Here is a 21109-nt window from a genome sequence, read left to right on the forward strand (position 1 = left end):
CATTTGTATCATGCGATGTGATTTGTGGTATAAATGACATCATTCCTTCCAAAGGATTAATACCATAATTGAGTTAGATAATGGCTAATAAAAACAGAATATTTTCTTGTTACCAAAAAAAAAAAAAAAAAAACAGAATTTTTCTTTACACTGCTATGGATAATTAGTTATCTTTACATTGCTAAGGATAATTGATCTTCTTGTCCAAATGCTTTTTCTCAGCATATATCACCAAAGTATGCCGCATTCAGCAAACTTTTTATGTATGCATTGAGCAAAATGTTGGATTGTTGGTATTCATGCTGTTGTTTATATATAGACATTCTAAATAAATGTTATACTAAATGAATTCGTCTCTATGGTTTATTCTGTGGTGACATAAAATCCATGGAACCAACTCCATTTGCTCTTAGGCCTGATTTGATGCATGTGATATGCTGTACTTGTGAGCAATTTACTTTTGGAGCTCAGCTAAATTAATTCTCATACTGGTGGCTCTAAATTGGATGCGGAGAATATAACCTATGTTCAAGATTGATGCATGTTGGGCATTGGTCAGGTGGGAAAATAGGTGGACAACAAATAATTGGTGTCAGCACATACCTGTTTTTGGATTTTGGATTGTTCTGACCGTCTCATATGAGTATTAAAAACAAAGATGATAAATACAGTGTGGTAAAAAAAAGAATATCTCTATAAACACACACAATAAATATATATATACATATATATATATATATATATATATATATATATATATATATATATATATATATATATATATATACACATATATATATATATATATACACATACATATATATATATATACATACATACATACATACATACATATATATATATATATATATATATATATATATATATATATATATATATATATATATATATATATATATATATATATATATTATCGATAGCAAATACTTAAATAAAAATTTTAAAAGCCAAATAAAGGAAAGGTCTCATATGAACGGCACATATACATTGATTAGTCAATTAGATGGGAAGGCCGTGAAAGAGCACATCGCTACATGAATTTCAAAATAAAATCAGACTAAAATTTCAAATCGAGATACGGCGGGTGATAGCAATGTTGGAAAGTCTGAAGACGCCATCAAAAATTTTGAGAAAAGCCATCTTTTCTACTTAACATTTCATCAATCTAGAAAATAGAGGTAAAATCCGAAGATTTAAGAACACCGTATGTAATACTCGGTCCATTTGGCCTTGGATCGGGTCCAAAATCTCAGAAGCTAAAAAAAAAAAAAAATGAAGAAGACTGCAGGAATCTTCTTCTTCCTCCGTCAGCTCCTAATCGGAGTCGGAAACATTGTCGGGGAGGAGTCAAACTCCTCCCTTCAGCTCTATTTAAGGGGGAGACCCCTTTTCTTTCTTCCCACCAAGGGACCCGGAGCGAAACGCCGAAGATCGTCGGAATTTGCTCGTAGAAGCCTCACCGTGCTCGCCTCATTTTCTCGCCGGAGAGGTCACCGAAGCTCGAGGTAAGCCACGATCTCTCTTCCTCTCTTCTCTCCCTTCCTTCCCGTGCCTATGTGCACGATTGCTGGCGACCGGAGTCGCTGAATTTTGTCGGAGAAAAAGTCTCTTATTTTTCATTATTTTCGGATCTCTGTCGACTAAACCTCGTCGCCGGCCGTCTTTAGCTCCACCGCCACCTTCACCATCGCCGGACCTTTAGCTATGTCGCCGCCCTTTGCTGGAGCCCGAGCCATCGAGCCTCCTCCCCTCGATCCCTCCTCTATTCGGTTGGGAAGAGAAAGAAGAAAAGAAAAAAAAAGAAGAAGAAAAAAAAAAAAGAAAAGAAAAAAAAGAGAGAATTTCTCTCTCTCTCCTCTTCCTCCCTCTTTTTCTCTCTTCTCACTCCATTTCTCTCTCTAAAATTTTCTTTCTCCTTTTTTCTCTCTCTAAGAAGACCTATGGATCCCATATCAGGCCATCTTTTCTCCTTCTAAGGACCTATGACTCCAAATCGATTTAGTGTCTGGGGGGTTTATCTGACTGATCATTCAGTCAATTATTTTTTATTATTATTTAATTTTTTAATATATAAAATAAAAATTGATCCTGATTTAATATTTTAAATAGGATTATCTGATTCATTTAAAGAAGACTAAAGATCTAGGATGATTGAGGTAAGTGGATCTTACGCTCCTTATTTATTTTTAAATCTCCATGATTTTCATGCATATAATCTTTTATTGATAAAATCATATTTTTTATAAAATAAGAATCAGTATATGTGATATGAAAAAGCATGTTTTATTATGAACATTGATTTCATGAATATGTCTTATGAAAATAGCATGGTTATGAAGTATGAATTTTATAGTTTTATCATCTATGTATATGTATGTTTTAAGAAAAAAATATAATGATTTCAAAGACTCTTAGATAGCTATGAACGAATTTTTTGGGGAAGATCGACATCTGAAACTAACATCCATAAGAATACAGACCCTGCCAGCGGGTATAAAGTTAGCATGCGAAATATGAACTTGTCGATTAAAAATACTTGCCCTATCATGGGTATAAAATAACTATAGCACGAATATATGTGACAAGATTTGAAAATATGACATGGACATATGACAAAAATATTTTCAAAACATATTTATAAAATATTCATGATTTATCATGCATAATTGGTTTATCATTTATTTTATTATATGCTCTATGAAATATTTTATTTTGTATTATCTGTTATTTTTTAAATATTATATTATTATGAAAAAAACTTATGCTGAATCCGATAAGGAAGTGTAGATTCTACTTACTGGGCTAGTGTAGCTCATATTTTTTTTATTTTTCTTTTTTATACAGAGAAATAAGGCTATAACCGAAGAAGAAAATCCAGGCTTTGGAGATCTACGATGCAAGCTTGAAAATTTTGTAGATGAAGTTTAATTATATGATGATCATAAATTTATAGTAAATAATTATTTTGAGATATGAATTTGTATTTGATTTTGGATTAGATGCTTTGAATTAATATTAGTTTAATTATTTGATGAATAATGAAATTAATTTTTTTATTTAATGAATTTTAGATGATTATGATAGATTAACTTTGTGTTATCGTGGATTCTATCTCTCAATAACATGATTGTATTATATTTCGAATTTGAGACGTGACATCCTATGTCTCACGGCAGTATGCCCTCGATGAGGATGAGTGCTGCCCACACTCGCTCTTACTCGTAATCACATTAGGTTTCCATGTGAATAGCTTCTAGCCCATGGAATAATGTAGGTAAAGAAAGTCTCCAAGCTGCGCCCACAACGAGAGCGGGTCATCACATGTTGGCCAGGGGGATGGATCGGAGATAATTATACAAGAAAAAAGGTATGTCAATTCCAATCTATTAGAGAACGCAAGAGGATATTCTGAAGTCGCTTTTTAATGTACTTGATGCGATGCAATCTTAGTACGTGACGTGCTTGATAGTGGCTTTCGTCGAATCTTCTACCATTTAGGGCTCAACCTTTAAAGTTAGTGCCAAGCGAAGACGCATGAAAAAAGACTAGTTTGAACGGCATCACACGTGGTTTTCTCTTCCAATGTTCATATGTAATTTGAACAACATCACGTGTGGTTTTCTTTTCCAGTGCTCATATGCAAGAAGAAAAATAACACATAATTTGACCCAGTCAAAAATCAATCAAACATTAAATGGATTGGCCTAAATTCTAATACATGTATTGCAGATAATCCGAAGCCATGTTGGTATATAAGCTAGACGTTGTGGGTCCAGCCAACCTAATTAGATGCACATCGATCAAAATGGTTTAAATGGAATTATGCTGGATGAAGTAGAAGGCAAGCAATTTGATTAAATTTTATCTAAGTTATATGGCTTGTTTCTAGAAGAAGGACTGCTCCTACGTGGTTTCTTTTCTTTACCTGTTTTGAAGGTCATGAATTGAGTTGAACATAATAAATTCAAAAGAAAACCGCAGAAGCAGTAAAAATGTCTGTGACCTTCATGCATCAATAACTTCTCAAAGATTTATCATCAAGATTCTCTATACACTCCTAATCTACAAATTGTTCTTGTGTTAGATACTTTTTTGTTATTATTTTCTATGAGTTTCAAAAGTTGAAAGATAATTATTTTACTATATTTGTCTTATTCCCTTGTGCTAAGTGCTAACAAAAGCAAAGCCTAAGTGATATTATTCACAAGCTTGGAAACAAAACTGAACCATTATAAATATTGACAAGATGAAGAAGCAAGCACCTAAAAAAACCAAGATATTGCCCTATCATCCAAAATACTGATTTGAAGAGTCGATCAGCAAGCTAGTCTCTCTATAATATAGCTAACATTAACAAGTCCAAAATATAAAAGATTTATGGAGGAAAGTAGATATCCTACAGAAGTGGCCATGGAGAAAGTTATCTTATGCAAGATGGAAACTTTCCATTTGTGTTTGAAGCTACGCTTTATTCCATCTAGTCTAGTCTAATTAAAATCCAAGCGCGCCACCCGTCCCTCCCACCAAGGAGAGCCCACTGACCCAATGGACTCGCCCAATCTATTTGGATCTGAACCAGAGCTCTCAGAACGCACGTATCCTCCTCGCGTGATCCAGGCCGGAACCCCAGGGTTTAAGCCTCCGCGAGGGTTTAACAAGCCTCTCCCTCTCCCTTTCCCTCTCCCGTGCGCTCCCACGCGGGCGCAAGCCTCTGCGAAACCCTCAAAACGCTCGCCCCAAACCCCAACCCTTCTCCTCCCCTGCCCCCAATGAAAACCCTAATTCCTCGGGTCCTCTTCATCCATTTCCCCCCTCCTTCTCCACTCCCTCTCCGTTCCTACCGCTTCTCTCTCATCTTCCTCCATTCCGTTGCCGGCGAGGAGAACCACCAGCGGCTAACCGAATCCTTGCCTCATCTCCTCCTTCCCCTTCTTCTTCTTCTCATCCGTTCAGTTCTTCTTCGTCTTCCTCCAGGCGGCATCACGAGGGGGAGAGCAGGAACGTGAAGGTCTCCGTATGGTGGGACTTCGAGAACTGCAACATCCCGGTGGGCGTGAACGTATTTCGTGTGGCGAGTCGGATAACGTCGGCCCTCCGGTCGACCGGCATAAAAGGGCCGGTCACCATCACCGCCTTCGGGGATGTGGTTCAGCTCTCTCGAGCCACTCAGGAGGCGCTCACCTCCACTGGCGTTTGCCTTAACCATGTGCCCCGTAGTCGGTGCTCGTCTCCTTCCCTTTTCTCTCTTTCATTTTCTAGTTTTCCTTTTTTTGGGCTTAGCCGTAGTTATATTTTGAAATGTTCTCATTTATCATTCATACTGCAAATGTTTCAATTCACGGTGCTAAGAAGACAATTTTTTTTTTTTTGGTGAGGAAAGAAAATTCAGTCTTTTTTTTTTGGGTTAAGAAAAAAAAACCAGTCTTTAAATGAGCAATTGAAGCATAAACATGTTACTCGGGGAAAAAAATCATTCTACAATGTCAATTATTGGTAATTTTTTTCTTTTATTTTCTGTTTCCATCTTTTATTTATTGATTGCTATTATCTGAATCAATTTTTTTTCCATTAAAGATGACTGGATAAAGGGCTTGTTTATTTTATTATTATGTTTTTTTTAAGAATATAGCTGTAATTTAACTTTTACAATTCGGACTTGCATTGCACAAGCAAAGCTTCCTCCGAATGATTTGAAGAATTTGCCTAGAAGGTATCATTTAATTATGGTTGGCCTATTATCTTTACTGACATCATTTACCACTGTGAGCATTTGAATCATTCACATACTTGAAGAGGCATGTGAATCATTCACATACTTGAAGAGGCAGATTGATGCTTGATTTGCCTAGAAGGTATCATTTAATTATGGTTGGCCTATTATCTTTACTGACATCATTTACCACTGTGAGCATTTGAATCATTCACATACTTGAAGAGGCATGTGAATCATTCACATACTTGAAGAGGCAGATTGATGCTTTGACAAGATCGGTGATTCATTAGGATAACTAGGCATACTCAACCAATGATTTAAAAAACACCTTTTAACACAAACTTTTCCTTGGCAGTAATTTAGTTACATGGTTAGATAAGGAAATGATGGAAAATAACTTATTTCAGATTTACTTTCTGTATACCTTTGCTAGATGTGTCCCCCAACTTCTAAAACATCTCATGTGCTGCTCTATTGCAGGTGGGAAAAACAGCTCCGACAGGTCTTTCATGGCTGATCTTGTCTATTGGGTGTCACAAAACCCTCCGCCTGTCCACTTCTTCCTAATATCGGGGGACAGGGATTTTGCAAACATTCTGCACCGCTTAAGGATGAGCAACTATAACATAGTCCTTGCTAGCACTGACACTGCTCCAGGTGTCCTCTGCAGTGCTGCAACCATCATGTGGCCATGGTCTGCTTTGGTTAGGGGAGAGAATATCTCTGTAAAGCATTTTAACCATCCACCTGATGGTTTATATGGGTCTTGGTATGGGCACTACAAAGGGGTTCTTGATGACCCCTTCTCAGGTATGGAGCAAGCAGCCAATTCACAACCTGATGAATATATGGAATCAATTTCTGAGGCCAAGGCTCGCCCAATTCCCAAGGCAGTAGTGAATGGGATCCGTCAGGTATTATGCTGGTACCCTGAAGGGATAAATCTTTCCGACCTTCGCGCCGAGCTCAAAAGAAACAACATAACCATTGATAAGGACTTTTTTGGGTATAAGAAGTTCTCGCACCTTCTTTGTTCTATGCCAAATGTTGTGAGGTTCAAACCTCCTCCACCAGGGGAAAATCAACCGCTGGCGATTGGTATCCACAGAAGTGTAACTGAATCGGTTGAACCCTGTCCTAAGCTTGCCAAAGATATTGAAATTAGTGGTGGGAAGGGTTGTGCCATCAGTCAGAATGGAAAAACATCAGAAGTGGCTCCTCCAACTACTATATCAGAGCCTTCTCCCAGTCAGAAAGAGACTGATGCCAATGGTAGCATAGGTACTTCAACTGTCCCACGGGGACATGAGGGTGTAGTTGAAGGGAGATTTGAAAGGCTTTGGAAAACCTCTATTGGGTCCGAGCCTCCCAAGGCAGAACCATCTCCTTCTTCTGAAGGGACAGACGTGGACACCTTTGTTGGTGCTTTCACATCCCAGCGACAAAATGAAGCTCTAGTTGAAGAGGGACTTTTTAGAAGGATTTGGAAGACCTTGAGTGGCTCTAGAGGTGGCCATTCAAAGGACAAAAATGGTACCATCCGCAGGCCAGATTCTGCTACTTGTGAGGATTCTAATGAAGATGGAGCAAGTGTGTGCAGTTGCAAACACTCTGAGAAAGCAAAATCTGAAGAGAAGAAAGCTGCAAGGCCAAGGGACGATCCTTCTGGTCTGGTGGGTTGTGGATTGAGTTCTTCAGATGCAAGTAAGTCGCTTCCAATGGACAAAACTGTTGAACCATTGGAAGAGCATATTGGTGCAGCGGACATGAGAATGGGTTTCTTTAGTCGGATGGCAAGCTGGTGGAGATCATGGAAATATGGTGCCAAAGGTCAAGAGGATAGTGTTGCATCTATTAGAGAGGTCCTTGATAATGAAGAGAGGAATGTACAAGGTGAATCTGTTAAAACATTGACCGATGCTAGTTGTCTGCCTGAAGCTCATGATTTATTTTCAAAAGCTTACTTTTGGGATGCTCTGAAATCATTTTTGCTTGCTCCCAAAGGGTCTGATATTATCTTAAAATCGAGAACAAGGTAAACTGAATGTTCATACCAGCAATTCACCCATTTCCATTTTATTCATTGTTGTTTGGAAATGCTGATGTCAACAAACTCACCATTTTCTTTTTGCTTATTAATTTTATTTGAGGTTATCAACGTTTTCACTATTAGATAAGCTTTTCATTTTGGGCTCATTTGGTTCGCGGGAAGAATTTTTCTTCACATGAAGTAACTTTTCAGGAAGGAAGTTTATCGGAAAGTTACTTTCTGGGAATATGATTTTGGCATGTTTGGTTGACAATGAGAAAGTAGTTTATTGCAGATTGGTTTATGTTTAATTGAGCATCCATTTTTTTGGAAAAACTATGTAAAATATCTATTATATCCTTAATAGATACAAGATCATACATTTTTACTCTCAAACTTTATATAAATATATATTATATTTATATTAATATAAATATAATATTAATATATTATAATATAATATTAAATCATAATAATTTATTATATTAATATCATACTAATATATATGTATTAATATTATATTAATATAATATTAATATTTTATATAATAAATTTATTAATATAGATATAAATATAATATTCAATATAATATTATATTATTATAAATATCATATTAGTATAAATATTACAATAATATTAATATATTATAAATATTATAATATTTTTATTAATATAATAGAATATTTATAGTAATATAAATATTAGGAATATATCACTATTCAGTATTTTATCTTAACCATCTATTGATATTTTGCAGAATTTCAGCCGTGGATCTTAAAAGGATAGTTTTGGAAAGAAAAAGGTCATCAATTCTCATTCCATGGAAAGTCCCAAAATCCATCTCCCTTATGGGTTTTCACTTCTATGAAACATGGGAAGTGTCTTCCCATGGAAAGAATTTTTTTTCCTTTCAAACTCTAACCAAACAAAAAGACTCCCTCCACTTCACAGGAATTGCCTTTTCCCTCTCCGCTATAGAGGCTTTCTAAATTTCTTTAGATTCTTACATATGGAACTACAAAAAAAGGATTAGGAAATGGTATGTGGCTTTCCCATAAAACAGGTGTGAATATTTTGCATCTTCATTATTTTTCTTGTCAAAAATGTGTTTCCAAATATTGTACACTAACCTAGCCTATTATATATGTAATAGACATTTGCATGCTTAGTAGTTCCAATGGATAATTTACAAGTTGGCCTATAAATCTTCAGGGACACATGCTTCCCATTTTATGGTATACCACAATTATGGGACCAGTTGATAGATGGATGGGGTCAAAAGAAATCATAGAAATTATTTTGTACCAGACAAGTGTCTAAGTCAAGTATAGAGCAGCCATTTTTTTTTTATTGGTTACAAATTAAATAGAAGGGCCTATGAGAATGATTTGCTACTTTAGAGGAATTATACAGTGAATAGTTTATAAGACTTTTGGAGCAGTTGAGGGGAGGGTTCCTATTTTAAATAGGAACAACTTGTTTTGCGATAAGTCTAGTCCATTCAGGCCATTTGTTTCTCTTTAGTAGTTTCTACAACAAGAACTGTTGATTAGAGTTCAAGTGATCTGGGATCAATAGTACTGGAAATTGAGATTACTTTAGTTTGAAAAATATATTGGTGAGGATATGGAGTTCTACTTTACTAATTAGCAATGATTACAGATCTTATTTTAGTCATAGGTTTAGTTGAGAGTGTCCTGTACTCATTAAACTTGTGATTTTAAGTGGTTTAGGTATGTTTTTGTATGCAGCTCCATAAGGTGTTGAATTTGGCAAGACATTATTGATGGTTGTCTGCTAGTGAAGGTAAAGTTTTTTTGACTTTTAAGTCACTTAGTCCAAGCAATCAAATGCTTGGTTAGCAAGGAAGGGCCCCAATGAATAGAGGGGATGTTTTCAGTTTTGATAATTTAGCTATTCAGATTTTTTTTCTTCCATTGAAGGTTCTTGTTGGTGAGACACCAAGAAGCCACTTTTGAGAGATTTGGTTAAAAATTGAGCCAGAAATTCTCAAATACAGTAGTCTATTGAAGTCAAGGTGGCATGCCCTCTTGTTTAGTTTCTTGATTACCAAACTTACCATGTTTGGTGGTTTCGGGCTTGCCTTTAAGTCATGTTTTATTAAACGGAAGACTCTTCTTATTTGTAAAATCAATAGAAAATAAAGCCAGAGGCAATTGTCTGTGGTTGTTTTTACTAGTTCAGGACCCCCCTGATGTAAAATCGATAGTTAGTTTTTGATGTGATTTTGTTTTTTAGTGATGGAGCTGAGTTGCTGAAATATAAGTTCTGCATGCTTCAAATTACTGATTAGAGAATAAAGTTATGCATTTAATATATTGTCTTATCTTAGGGGATCCAATTTGAAAATTTTCTGGAATTTAGGTGTCTTCCTCCTATGGTGTGATAAATGTATGTCTTTGTCTAGCTGAAGAAAGTACACAGCATAATGCTGGAGTACTGTCATTCAGAAGAATTATCTTTGCCATAATGCTGGAATACTGTCATTCAGAAGAATTATCTTTGGTGATAAAGACTTAGTTACTACTCCTTCCAGTTGTACAAAGAGTGATTGTGCTGTTTGATGTTGTAACTCCCATGTGCTAAATCATAAAATTGGTGTATCGACATGTTGAAGACAGTTATGTTTCTGTTTAGCAATTGTCTAATAACCATAAATGAATAAGTGCAAGGCTGAAAAAAATTCTATTTGGGCACTTTGATACACTTCTGAAGGGTACGGGTGCAGCTTGCCACCAGTGGCTAGTACAATTTGTCTAAAGGGTGATGGGTGCGACATGCTTGTTGGATGTCAGCCCCGGCATATTGCAGTAATGAGTGCATTACGTGGGGGTCCAACATCAAACACAGACATGGGAGCTACTCTCATCACCTTTTACTAGTCGGTATTATCACTGGTGGTGAGGCAAACTGTTTCCAATGATAAAGGAATTTTATGCTCATTCCCATTTTAGGTTTGTTGAGTTTGCAAAACTGCTGCCCGCCATCTCTGTTTGGTAGAGTCATATAACTTTAAGTTCTGGAATACAAGCACTGTTATTATTCAAATGCTTGTCATGTCTTCCTTCTTGTGCCCTGGCAATATGAAGTTCTGAACTAAACTAGTCTTGATCACACTTTACTTCATTTTGGTTTTTCTGCAGGGGACAATTGGTGCGGAACCTCCAAAAGGAAGGCCCTTGGGTTCTCAAGGATCTTAAAGACAACCATCTCCTTCAGTTAGTAGATTTGTTAATTTCAGATAAAAAATGGGTGGAAGAATCTGCTTCACAGACATTTCCTTTCAAAGTTACATTCCCAGATGAAAGAAGGTGTGTTCCATCTCATGCACATGGTTCCAATGGTTTAAGTTCTATCTTTTCAGGTAGAACGTCACAGTCCAGCCTGCAGAGCCTACCAGAGCAGGAAAAACAAGAGCAGATATCTAGGCCTCTTGGAAGTTCATATAACGAAAGTGTAGATTCTAAGCAGCCACAAAATTTTTCTGAGCTGAAAGCTTGGTTTCAGAAAACCTTTAATGCTACAGAAGGTGTTGAACCTGAGGATTTTAAAAAGCTTTTTGAGAGCACATTTGATAGGAAGCTTTTTTGTTCTTCTTATGGTTATTCAACTTACGAAGCCTCATTGCAGCTTGCTCAGCTGATAATGTTTCCAACCAAGAAAAAAAGAAGAGGCCTCCCAGCCGAGAAGAAGTATTATCTGATTGCCACAGATTACTGAAGGAGCTTTTGGAGGAATATCCTGATGGCTTTAACATGAGCATTGTCAGACCAACTTTCATTCAGAGGTACGGTTATGTTCTAGATTATCAAATGCTTGGCTACCCAAAGTTTGTATCATTGTTACAGATAATGCCAGGGGTGAGGATAGAATCCCCGTATATCTTTCCTGCAGACAAGTTGTCAGATTCCAGCTTGGAGAAGCGGGCAATTAGCGGAACACCTTTTGATAGTTTGGAGGGTGACAAAGGGAAGGTTATTAGCAAAGAAAATGAAGGCAAATATGGTGAAGAGCACATCTGGGAGGAGTTGGGACCTGTATCTGATACAGTAATCCATGAGGGTAGTAACCTTATGGAAGAAATGGATAAACAGGTGAGCTTTGATGAAGCTTCTCTTTCAGATGAAGAATTTACTGATACTGAGGATGATACTCCTAGGCATTTTGATGAATCGGAGGGAAAGAGCAGAAAAAGTGACGAAGAGAGCTCTCTTCTCCAGATTCTTGATTCATGGTACAGTAGTAAGGAAGCTGGTGAGAAGGAACAAGCTCAGGCTGTTGATGGGCTTGTGGATTGTTCTAGAAGCAATGCTGATAACCATGTAGATCTTAAGCCTACGGACTCACAACTAAAGGTGAGGCCCGCAAAACGCTATTCTTTTGTTTCAGAGTCTAGAGATGATGAGAAGGAAAAGTTGGTGAAAAGCATTTTGGGTAGTCTCAGAAAAGCAGGAGACTCAAGGTTGCAGAGTTAATGAATCTCAGCTATTTGTTTCAATGAATTCAATATCTACTCGTTATTTGATCCCAAGTTTTGATTTGAGTAGATGATAATTTACTGACAGGACTTGAGCTGAACCCCAATCCACCAGGAAGGTCCGATTCTTATATATCACTTGGTATGCAATGATGATGGTGATGCGATGGTGAGTGTGTTTGTAAGGTTTAGTTTTGACAGCTCATGATGTCTTACAAGAAAATTGAGCATGTTAAGCAAGAAAGGCAAGGATCTTTCAGAATAATTTTGATAAGGGAAGTCCAAGTTTGATGGTTTGTCCCTATCTTTTCGGATCAACCTCCTTTGAGGCTTTGTACTGTGGTGGTAAGTTTTTGGAGCTCTGGAGTCAGAAAACTTACCATGGCTGTGCATTGACTGCCACGAGGTGGCATAGTTTCCAATACATGAAACATATCCGGAAACTTTTGGGATATGGTGGCAGATAACTGACTTGATAGAATCACTTAGGCTATTTATATGCATGCGGAAATTTATTCACAAAATGGATAATGAATATTGTTTTTTTTTTTTTTTTCAGGAGCATTTACTGGCAATTATGTTCACCAGCAAGGCTCTTTTGTCTGGACAGATGAGATTTCTTTCTTCTTTTTATTCAAACCTTGATTCCGATTAAATTATTTCAGAATGAAAAAGCACAATGGAAAGTAAACAATGGCATTATAGATTTAGAAGTATTCATTGTATCTGAGCTCAACCTGTACTCTCTGGTAATGGCTTACTGCTAAGTCTTGAGATATGATAATTTTGTGGACTGCTGTCGTAATGTTGAGCAGGTGGCATTATCATTGTTTTTTATTCATATTCTCTCAGACAAGCCAGTAGACCCGGACATGATCTGCAGCTTTTTGCAATGCCTTCAAGCAGTGACATGATTTTTTTTTTCCTCAGAAAAAAGAAAAAAGGTTTTGATGGTATACATTGTTTCACTTCTTCATTACTTGAAAAATAACCGGCTCCTCTATCATTCTAAATGAACCTGTATGGCTGCGGCGTTTGGGTCACCAAACCTTTCTTTGAATACACCTATTTGTGGAAAATAGTTTGATATAGCTGTGATGGCAATGTAGCGATGGAACTTTTTCCAAACTAAAATCCATCTTATCTATCTCCCAGAGCAGCTGGTATTCATTTTTTGATGAATACGCAATTCAGACATTCTAAGGCTGGTCATCCAACTTAGTTCCCAACTGAGCAAGTTCTGCTGCACAGCATGATGGATCTAAGCGGCCAAAAAGCAGCCAATCAACTGGCTGCCAAGAGTAAGAAAGCTAAGAATACGGATATGGTGACTACCCTATCAAGACAGTGCCTTGAATAAAAGTGATCCATTGAAATGACGAGCCCTGTAAGGAAAGTCTGAATCACCGAAACAGCAACTGTACGTATTGATAATTCCCAAGTTACCAATATTGAAATCCCATTTTCTGAAGAGTCAAATCTAGGATTCAGTTCACTTTGCAGCATAGCTAACATGGACCTGACGGACATTAGTATCCAGATCCTCCCGTCCTCGTATTTCAATGACTCGGGATTCCAGGATCAACAGGGAAATAGACAACTTGATCTGCTCCACAATTTTTACATGCATTAAAAATCCAATAAAAGCAATGATTTACATCAATAATCCTCAAAACACAAAAAGCATACACACTATAAGGTTCATTTGCTTCATATGAAACATCCTTTGTGAAAACTTAGGGTTTCATCTGTTAGTGATTACAACGATGAATCATCGCAGAAGTTTCCAAACCTGAGCTATGATAACTTGCCGTGTGTGATGGTTACAGCAGCATATACTGCGAACAAGTCCTACACCAAATCAATCACTTGCAGCTCCCGCAGTCCTTGGTTACCTTCCACCCAGCAAGCCCCACAAACTAAAGCTGGCATACTCTTTAATTATCGCTTGACTCAGCAGTCTGGATTCTGTTAGTGGGATATCAGACATGGAGATTCTAAAACCTTGTCGGCCGACGCACCTTTCTCCTTGGCCTGTTCCGCTGTCTTGAGTTCACCTTTGCTGAAAATCCATTTGAATGACTGTAGACACTCCACTTCACCCAATGGTTCATCAGTTTGTGTTGGTACAGTATGTTGAACAGACCTAATGATCAATGGAACAGCTTCAGACTGATATGCCTACAATGAGAAGCAGAGATCGATCGATTTCATGGCCTGGGGTTCACTGGAGCCAATGTAAATCTTCAGAAAGCTTGGCAAACACCAGAACACCAAGTTCTTCCGTGCAAAGGGCTGTAAGTTTAATTTTCAACTGGTTGCTTCAGAAAATATAACTCGATTGATCCTAAACACTTACTAACAATTATTCCATCCATTTGAAATCCTGTTACCGGTAAAATGAACTTCATCCTTCCATAGCAATTGGAACTGTTGTACTCCATCAATTTCTAATATCATAAGAAAACATGGAAGAGATGCCGGGCTCTTCAGATCATCAGATCATAGTTGCACTAATTGAGCATAATTTAAATCTTTGCAAAGCATGGAGAAGTAAGCTCAGGACTCGTGCATGACAGCTGTGATAAACACTACACTTGTCCAACAACCTCAAGCTGAAGGGAAGCATGTAGGTGAATGTCCTTCCTGCCAACATTTTCGGTTCTCCTTTTTTTGCTTGTAAATTTCCTCATATAGACATCTTAGCATCACTGGTAATGATTTCTTCCAGGCTTCACTATTACAATACAGCTTAAATGGTACCCCTCGTTAAGCTTTGTTGTAAGCCACAAAAGCAACTATAAATATTAAATATACATTTTGGGACTAATGAAATAAGGACACATACACATAATGTTGCTTACCAATTTGCTAGGAAAAATATATAACACATTTCAGTTGCTAACTGTAAAACATTTGTGTAGATATAAGAGTGTCATTAAAGGCTTTATAAGGAAAATGGTTGACAATAAATTTGGAACTTGACTTTGAATTAAGTGAGGGCATTAATCTTTTGCATCCTTGTCATGCCAACAAAGTAGACCATCTCCTATTGATTGATCAAGATCTAGTCGTAAATTTGTAACTAAAGCACAAAAGTAAGAATATTTTCTTTAAGAGCATGTGGCTTATAATATCCTTTTACACGTACTGCAAAAACTGCACCTTAGGAAGCTGAGCCTGCTAAACCAAACAATTGCAGAGTTAAGCAAGGATTTGCTGGACTCATGTCAGGTTTGGTCCAATAAAATCTCAGCTACGGAAGGTAGGGTTAGATTGAAGTTAAGTCAAACCTACTCTGACCTAGAAATGCTCTATAAGTACTGCAGTAAAAAATACAGTGATACAGGACTTTATACCTTTAATTTTTGTTCTTTAATGGATTGATGATTTGATACAGGACTTTATACCTTTAATTTTTGTTCTTTAATGGATTGATGATTTTTTTTGACTGGTTTTCTTTTCAGTTAAACAAAAAGTAATCTATCATGTACTTGTAGACCCTCCCTGTTGATTCTGAATCTTAGTGCTAAAATATTTATAAGTTATCTGCTCTTTTAGCACTGGACATTTACATGTGGAAAGAGGCTTAAGTTAACGCACAAGGAAGTCTCAAAAAGTAACCACACCACATAGAGAACTTTTATATTCTGCATAAAAGCTTCAGAACACTGGATTATCAGTTGTAAAATGGAGACACACATATGCAGCATGAACCAACTTTCTACCAGCATTTACTTTTAAGATCTAAAACCACAACTGTACCACTAGCATGAGTCACCTCAGTGAAGCAGTTAAGCAGAACAAGGATTTGATTTTTACCTATACAAATTTATCTTCAAACTACAGAAGTCCAGTGGTTGTACTCATCCATTCTTATTATAAAGGAGCTCGAACCATGGCTTCCTCCTCCTCCATATGCCTTTCATGTGTATATGAAGTTAAAAAATTGGCTTAGAAGCCGAACCTGATGAAGATAAATGAAGTGGTAAATTTTAACCAATAATGGCAGCATAGATATACATACCTTGGCAATCTCTGAGGTGTCAGTGGATTTGTCTGTGCTCCTCAAGCACATTTTTAGATTACTCCGTTGCATGAACACAACTGCTCCTATGGGCCTGATAGGGACAATGAGTATTTCTTAGATAACGCCAGCAACCACTGAGTAATCACAGAACTCAAGGTAGTATGATTTCTCATATACTTGTCTGTACATAAATTATTATAGCTAAAGATTTGACATTCCATGTCTAGTTAGGGCATCAGTGCCACCAGGAAAGCAATAGTTCATTGACAGAGCTAAATGGATTGGGTTTAGATGTCTGTACAGGATTTGACAGAAGAAAAATTCGGGATTGTGGACTCACTGATATAAGTACAAAAGCATAACTTGAAGGTGACAGCCAACCAACCTGATAAAGCCACTGATGGTTGTACCAAGAGCCCTAAAAAATCCTGCCTTCATCAGGGTTTGCAGGGTTAAGAGTATCTAGAGGGCAAGGAAGCCCCCCTTTACCTAGCCCATTGTATATGGACCTTTTCTAACTCCTATCCCACCCCCCCGAAAAAAGGAGAAAAAATGAAAATAAAAATGAAACAGAACAAAGCTTGGCACAACAATGGTGGCTTTTCATGGCAGTCTAATAGTTTTTCAGTTAAAGGCCTGTTTGGTTGGGGTATGTCAAATTACAGGATAATCTGACAATTCCTGAAAATCATTTATCTGAAAATATGATTGCGGAAGAAAATAACTTTTACTATATTTGTTGGTGAAAAAATTACTCTAGAAAATGAAACTGAAAAAAGATTACTACATTTGATTCGAGGTAAATTATATACGAATATAGCCAAATTTACAAATATACCCTTGAATATAAAATAATTTTTTAATATTAAGATAGCATTGTCATGTCCAATTAATTTTTATATAATGACTATAATCACATAGCCCTTTACATAATGCCGTCACCATCTTAATTTTTTTTGCAAAATTGCTCTTTATTGAATGCATTTGGAAAGCCATTAGAACAAATTTAATGATTACATGTGCAGCTTTATTGAGGATATTTTTGTCAAGTATGGATTACCACAACTCGAAAATTTACCAAATACCAACCCCCTCATGATATTTGTTTTACCTTCTCTCTCCGAAAAATAAACATAAGGCCCAACAATTTTTTTGCCATCTTTCTTTTCTACTTTTCATACCAAACATGGTAATTTGATATGAAATTTATTTTTCCATATTAAATTACCCCCAACCAAATGGACCCTAAGGGTTAACTAATACTATATTTCAACTAATACTATATTTCTTTAGCATGTTCCAAATAGTCATCACATTCATTTCTTATACAGTAGCTAGCTTTTAATTATTAGAACTTTTTTACTACATGAATTTTAGAAGTCCTATGCAATCAAAACAATTGTACTTGTGAAGAAGTACCAAAATATCCTTTTGGCAGAGTTTAGCACACATCTAGACTGCTTAAGCCACAAATGTATCTATTAAAGGCTCAAAAGCATTACAAAATGAAGGAAACATGGAATATGCTCCTTCGAAGGAAGCAAGATATACTTAACTAACAGATAGAATTTATACCTTAAACCAGCTGCCTTACTCCTTCTACTGAGTTCGACACCAATTTCATGGCTCAAATCTGAATTGCCATCATCCCTGATTGCCTAACAACAGCAAGATGGAAGTTGGACAGAGTCATAAGATGATAGTGAAAAAGTTCTGGAACACCATAAGATGCACTTCTGCAGCAATACTGAATTCCATGCGAAGATGATAATGTTTAAATTTAACCATAACTTGTGAACTTAGGAATGACATCTAATTTGCACATTTGAATCCATCAGAAACGATAAGTTTATGAAGCTAAGAAAGTTCAGAAAAAAGATAGAACAGGTAAGTCTGCAAACACATGCTCCGTGAACAAGTAATCCATGTGAGTGTTTTTTAATCCCAGTTTTGCTCCTTATGACAAAATTAATTGTATCATTATCAGATATGAGATGAAAACAAGTTCCACTGGCATGGCCATGGAGAAATATATATCCAAAGGCTTAGCAGACACTAACATTATTATCAACCACATCACAGAAAGTTTCAGATGCAAGCATTTGCAAAAAGCAATGGCTCCTTTGCGGTATGTGTCCTGCACTATCCTGTCTTTATTTCCTATGAGCATGTACTCCCAAAAAGGATGAAGTGTGCAAGCTTATCTGGTGACCTCTCCTACAACATGACACATCCATTCACAGTCTGAAAGTATGGAAGAAGTAGGATTCAAAAAGCTAACCACATATTTATGCTGGTGTTGCTCGCTTGCTATTTTAGAAATCAAGCATGAAAGCATATTTTATGATCAATATATTGTTAAACTGCTCACAATCCACAATATTTAAACATGAAAACAGGCAATATGATTGGAAACTCAAAAGAAACAGGGAAGCATTTTGAGAATTACATGGTGGAAAGCTACTAGTAGACTTTATTATAACAATAAGATGATGAGACAGCAGAAATTCCAAACTACAGATGCATGGTCACTTAAGGATCTGGTTTCAAAAGAAGACTGAAACACACCAGGCATTCGCCATATAAACCTCTCCCTAACCGAATCTTGAAGGCCTTATCCAACAACTTATTTGCAGCATCTTGACGGGCACAAGTATAGGAATAACCCTTGGCAATCATATCACCAGCATCAATTTCCAGAAGCTGTTTCATGAGGATAATTTTATCCACCACTAAGATTAAAAATCATGAATCAACAGATAATAATATATTAATGTTGACATCAGAAGCAATACAACCTGTTTAAAAACATGAGGATTGGTAACACAATTCAACTTTGCACGCTCATCTTTGATTCCAATATTAAATGCCTTGATGTCAGGCAATTCCCACTGGTGAAGATCTGTATCCTCTAAATACCTTAGTACTGTTGCAACACGATCTTCATCTTCCTGATTCAATAGACTCACAGAATCGCCCTGATTCAAACAATGTAACGCACCTGGTCATCACAAGCAACTTATATTCACAGCAAACCTCTCATTTAATTATTTGCTAATCCCAACAATCTCAAATAGCAAATGGCATAGCGAAAAGCGCAGTGAGAACAAAATGGCAGCTTAATTTACATTAAAGCTGTTATTTTTTATGGGCTACACCAGACGACAACGTATAAAAAGAAAAAGAAAAAACCCAAAAAATTTCAGCTTTTCTACTAACCGACGAAGAATTCATTTCGGAGAGCTTCTCTGAGAAGAATTCATAGACAGTACGAGCACTGCACTTGCTGGTATCAACGCGCAGTTTGAGATTTTCCGGGCATTCTCGAAATTGCGAAATTCTTGCCATTGTAGACTTGCGGTGGTCAAATGCTATCACCCTAAATCATCCATTCTTCTCAGTATCAGTTCAAATATACATTTATCTAACGAACAATAGCCATGAACCTTAAAGCTCAGGGGGAAAAGAAGGAATTTTTACCGAGGTATGATTCGAGAAAGCTCAATAGCAAAGCCCTTCGGGCCAATGAAATCGAGAAGATAGCATGTATCCACACCTCCTAAATTGAAATCCTCTACCCTAGAGAAAAAGGTTTGAACTTAATCGACACTGAAACAAAAGAAGAAAAGAAGTAATGAGGAAGGGGGGAAGAGATACCGAAAAGGCTCGACGGAGGAGAAGGGGAGGACGAGGAAGGGAAGGAGGCGGCGGGAGAGGTAGAGGTGGGCGAAGAGAGCGGCGAAGGCGCCGGAGAAGGAGGGGTAGTTATACAGGACGAGGTAGGAGTTGGGGTTTTCTCCTCCTCCGGCCACTCGGGCGTGGGCTTGGAGGGCGTCCAACGCTGCGCTCGATCGAAAGCTGCGAGCTTTGTGAAGGCGGAGAGAGTATGAGGTCGAGAGAGGAATGGCGACGACGAAGGACTTCCATTTGCTTCGCAGGGCGTGAGACAGACGGTGCATCGCGAGCCGGTGGCTGGATGGGTCGCCCTTCGGCCGTCTCCGAACCACTTGAGCACCCCTTACAGCACTCGATGGGCGCAATCCAATTGGGGCCGGGTTTCCATCAAATTGTGTGAGACAGCCCTCCTCCTTCTTCTTTTGTAAAACTGAATATTCATAAAATCCTAATATAAATATATTCAAAAATATTAAAAAATAAAATATTTTAAAATAATTTTAAAGCTGCCGCATCTCATCCGAATGCTCCACAGCAAAAATAGCAATCAAGTCAGTGTTACTATTCATCTCTCGATAAATTAGAGGATGGTAAAAGAACTAATCCCAATCAATGATATCAAAATATTATACAAGAGCGGATGAGTGCTTATCCCCTCTCACATACTCTTGGATTCACCTCATCAAAGTGGCAGAGTCTCCCTCTATTATGATGAGATGATTTGCTCCCGATCCTAGCTTTGCAAAACGGATCCTACCTAGATTATTTGCGGCTTCCCTCCCAGCATAGTGGTCTCGAAGACATGACTCCTGTCAACAGCCACCAGTCTGAAGTTCGGTCCATAGATCACAAATCTAGCATCTTTCTTCTGTCGATCACGCTACTAACGAAGTTGGCCCTGAAATATCTTTGAGGTGGCAGCTCCCAAATGATGAAGGCTCTATGGGTCCCTATATGAGCAAAAAAGGGTCCCGAAAATCCATAGTCCTCAAGGCCACGTCGTATGATGGTGAACGGTATCTTTTTTTTTCCCCTCTATTACTCTTTTTGGAGTTATTAAAAAAAAAAAAAGAGAAAATAACTTAGCTTTTTCTCAGATCCCCAGCATCTGTTAAATATCATGTGAGCCCGATGGAGACTAAA

At 37.3% G+C, this 21109-nt stretch overlaps 2 protein-coding genes across 5 annotated transcripts; one reads left to right on the forward strand and one right to left on the reverse strand.

The window, feature by feature from the left end:
- The first annotated feature begins 4668 nt into the window (after nucleotides 1–4668).
- Nucleotides 4669–13100, forward strand: LOC105052043 (uncharacterized). Its single transcript, XM_073243956.1, is given in 6 exon segments — nucleotides 4669–4932; nucleotides 4935–5237; nucleotides 6215–7769; nucleotides 10928–11394; nucleotides 11397–12430; nucleotides 12821–13100. Coding segments are annotated over 5 exon segments (3330 nt in total). The 5' UTR covers nucleotides 4669–4790; the 3' UTR covers nucleotides 12260–12430; nucleotides 12821–13100.
- Nucleotides 13101–14612: 1512 nt separating this feature from the next.
- On the reverse strand, nucleotides 14613–20382 carry LOC105051998 (uncharacterized). 4 transcript variants are annotated; one of them, XM_029266702.2, is made up of 9 exons: nucleotides 19949–20382; nucleotides 19772–19870; nucleotides 19511–19670; nucleotides 19090–19269; nucleotides 18860–18994; nucleotides 17867–17949; nucleotides 16289–16382; nucleotides 16084–16183; nucleotides 14613–14711 (listed from the first exon to the last, which is right to left on the reverse strand). In XM_029266702.2, the coding sequence occupies exons 1-8, from the start codon at nucleotides 20248–20250 to the stop codon at nucleotides 16100–16102; spliced, it is 1137 nt and encodes a 378-aa protein (XP_029122535.2). In that variant the 5' UTR covers nucleotides 20251–20382; the 3' UTR covers nucleotides 14613–14711; nucleotides 16084–16099. The 4 variants fall into 4 exon arrangements, with proteins under 4 accessions (XP_029122535.2, XP_029122534.2, XP_073100058.1 ...); XM_029266701.2 differs by having other exon boundaries at nucleotides 14613–15012; XM_073243957.1 differs by having other exon boundaries at nucleotides 14613–15035.
- Nucleotides 20383–21109: the final 727 nt, after the last annotated feature.

The sequence above is a fragment of the Elaeis guineensis genome, chromosome 9 (assembly GCF_000442705.2).
Source record: "Elaeis guineensis isolate ETL-2024a chromosome 9, EG11, whole genome shotgun sequence".
Classification (NCBI taxonomy): domain Eukaryota; kingdom Viridiplantae; phylum Streptophyta; class Magnoliopsida; order Arecales; family Arecaceae; genus Elaeis; species Elaeis guineensis.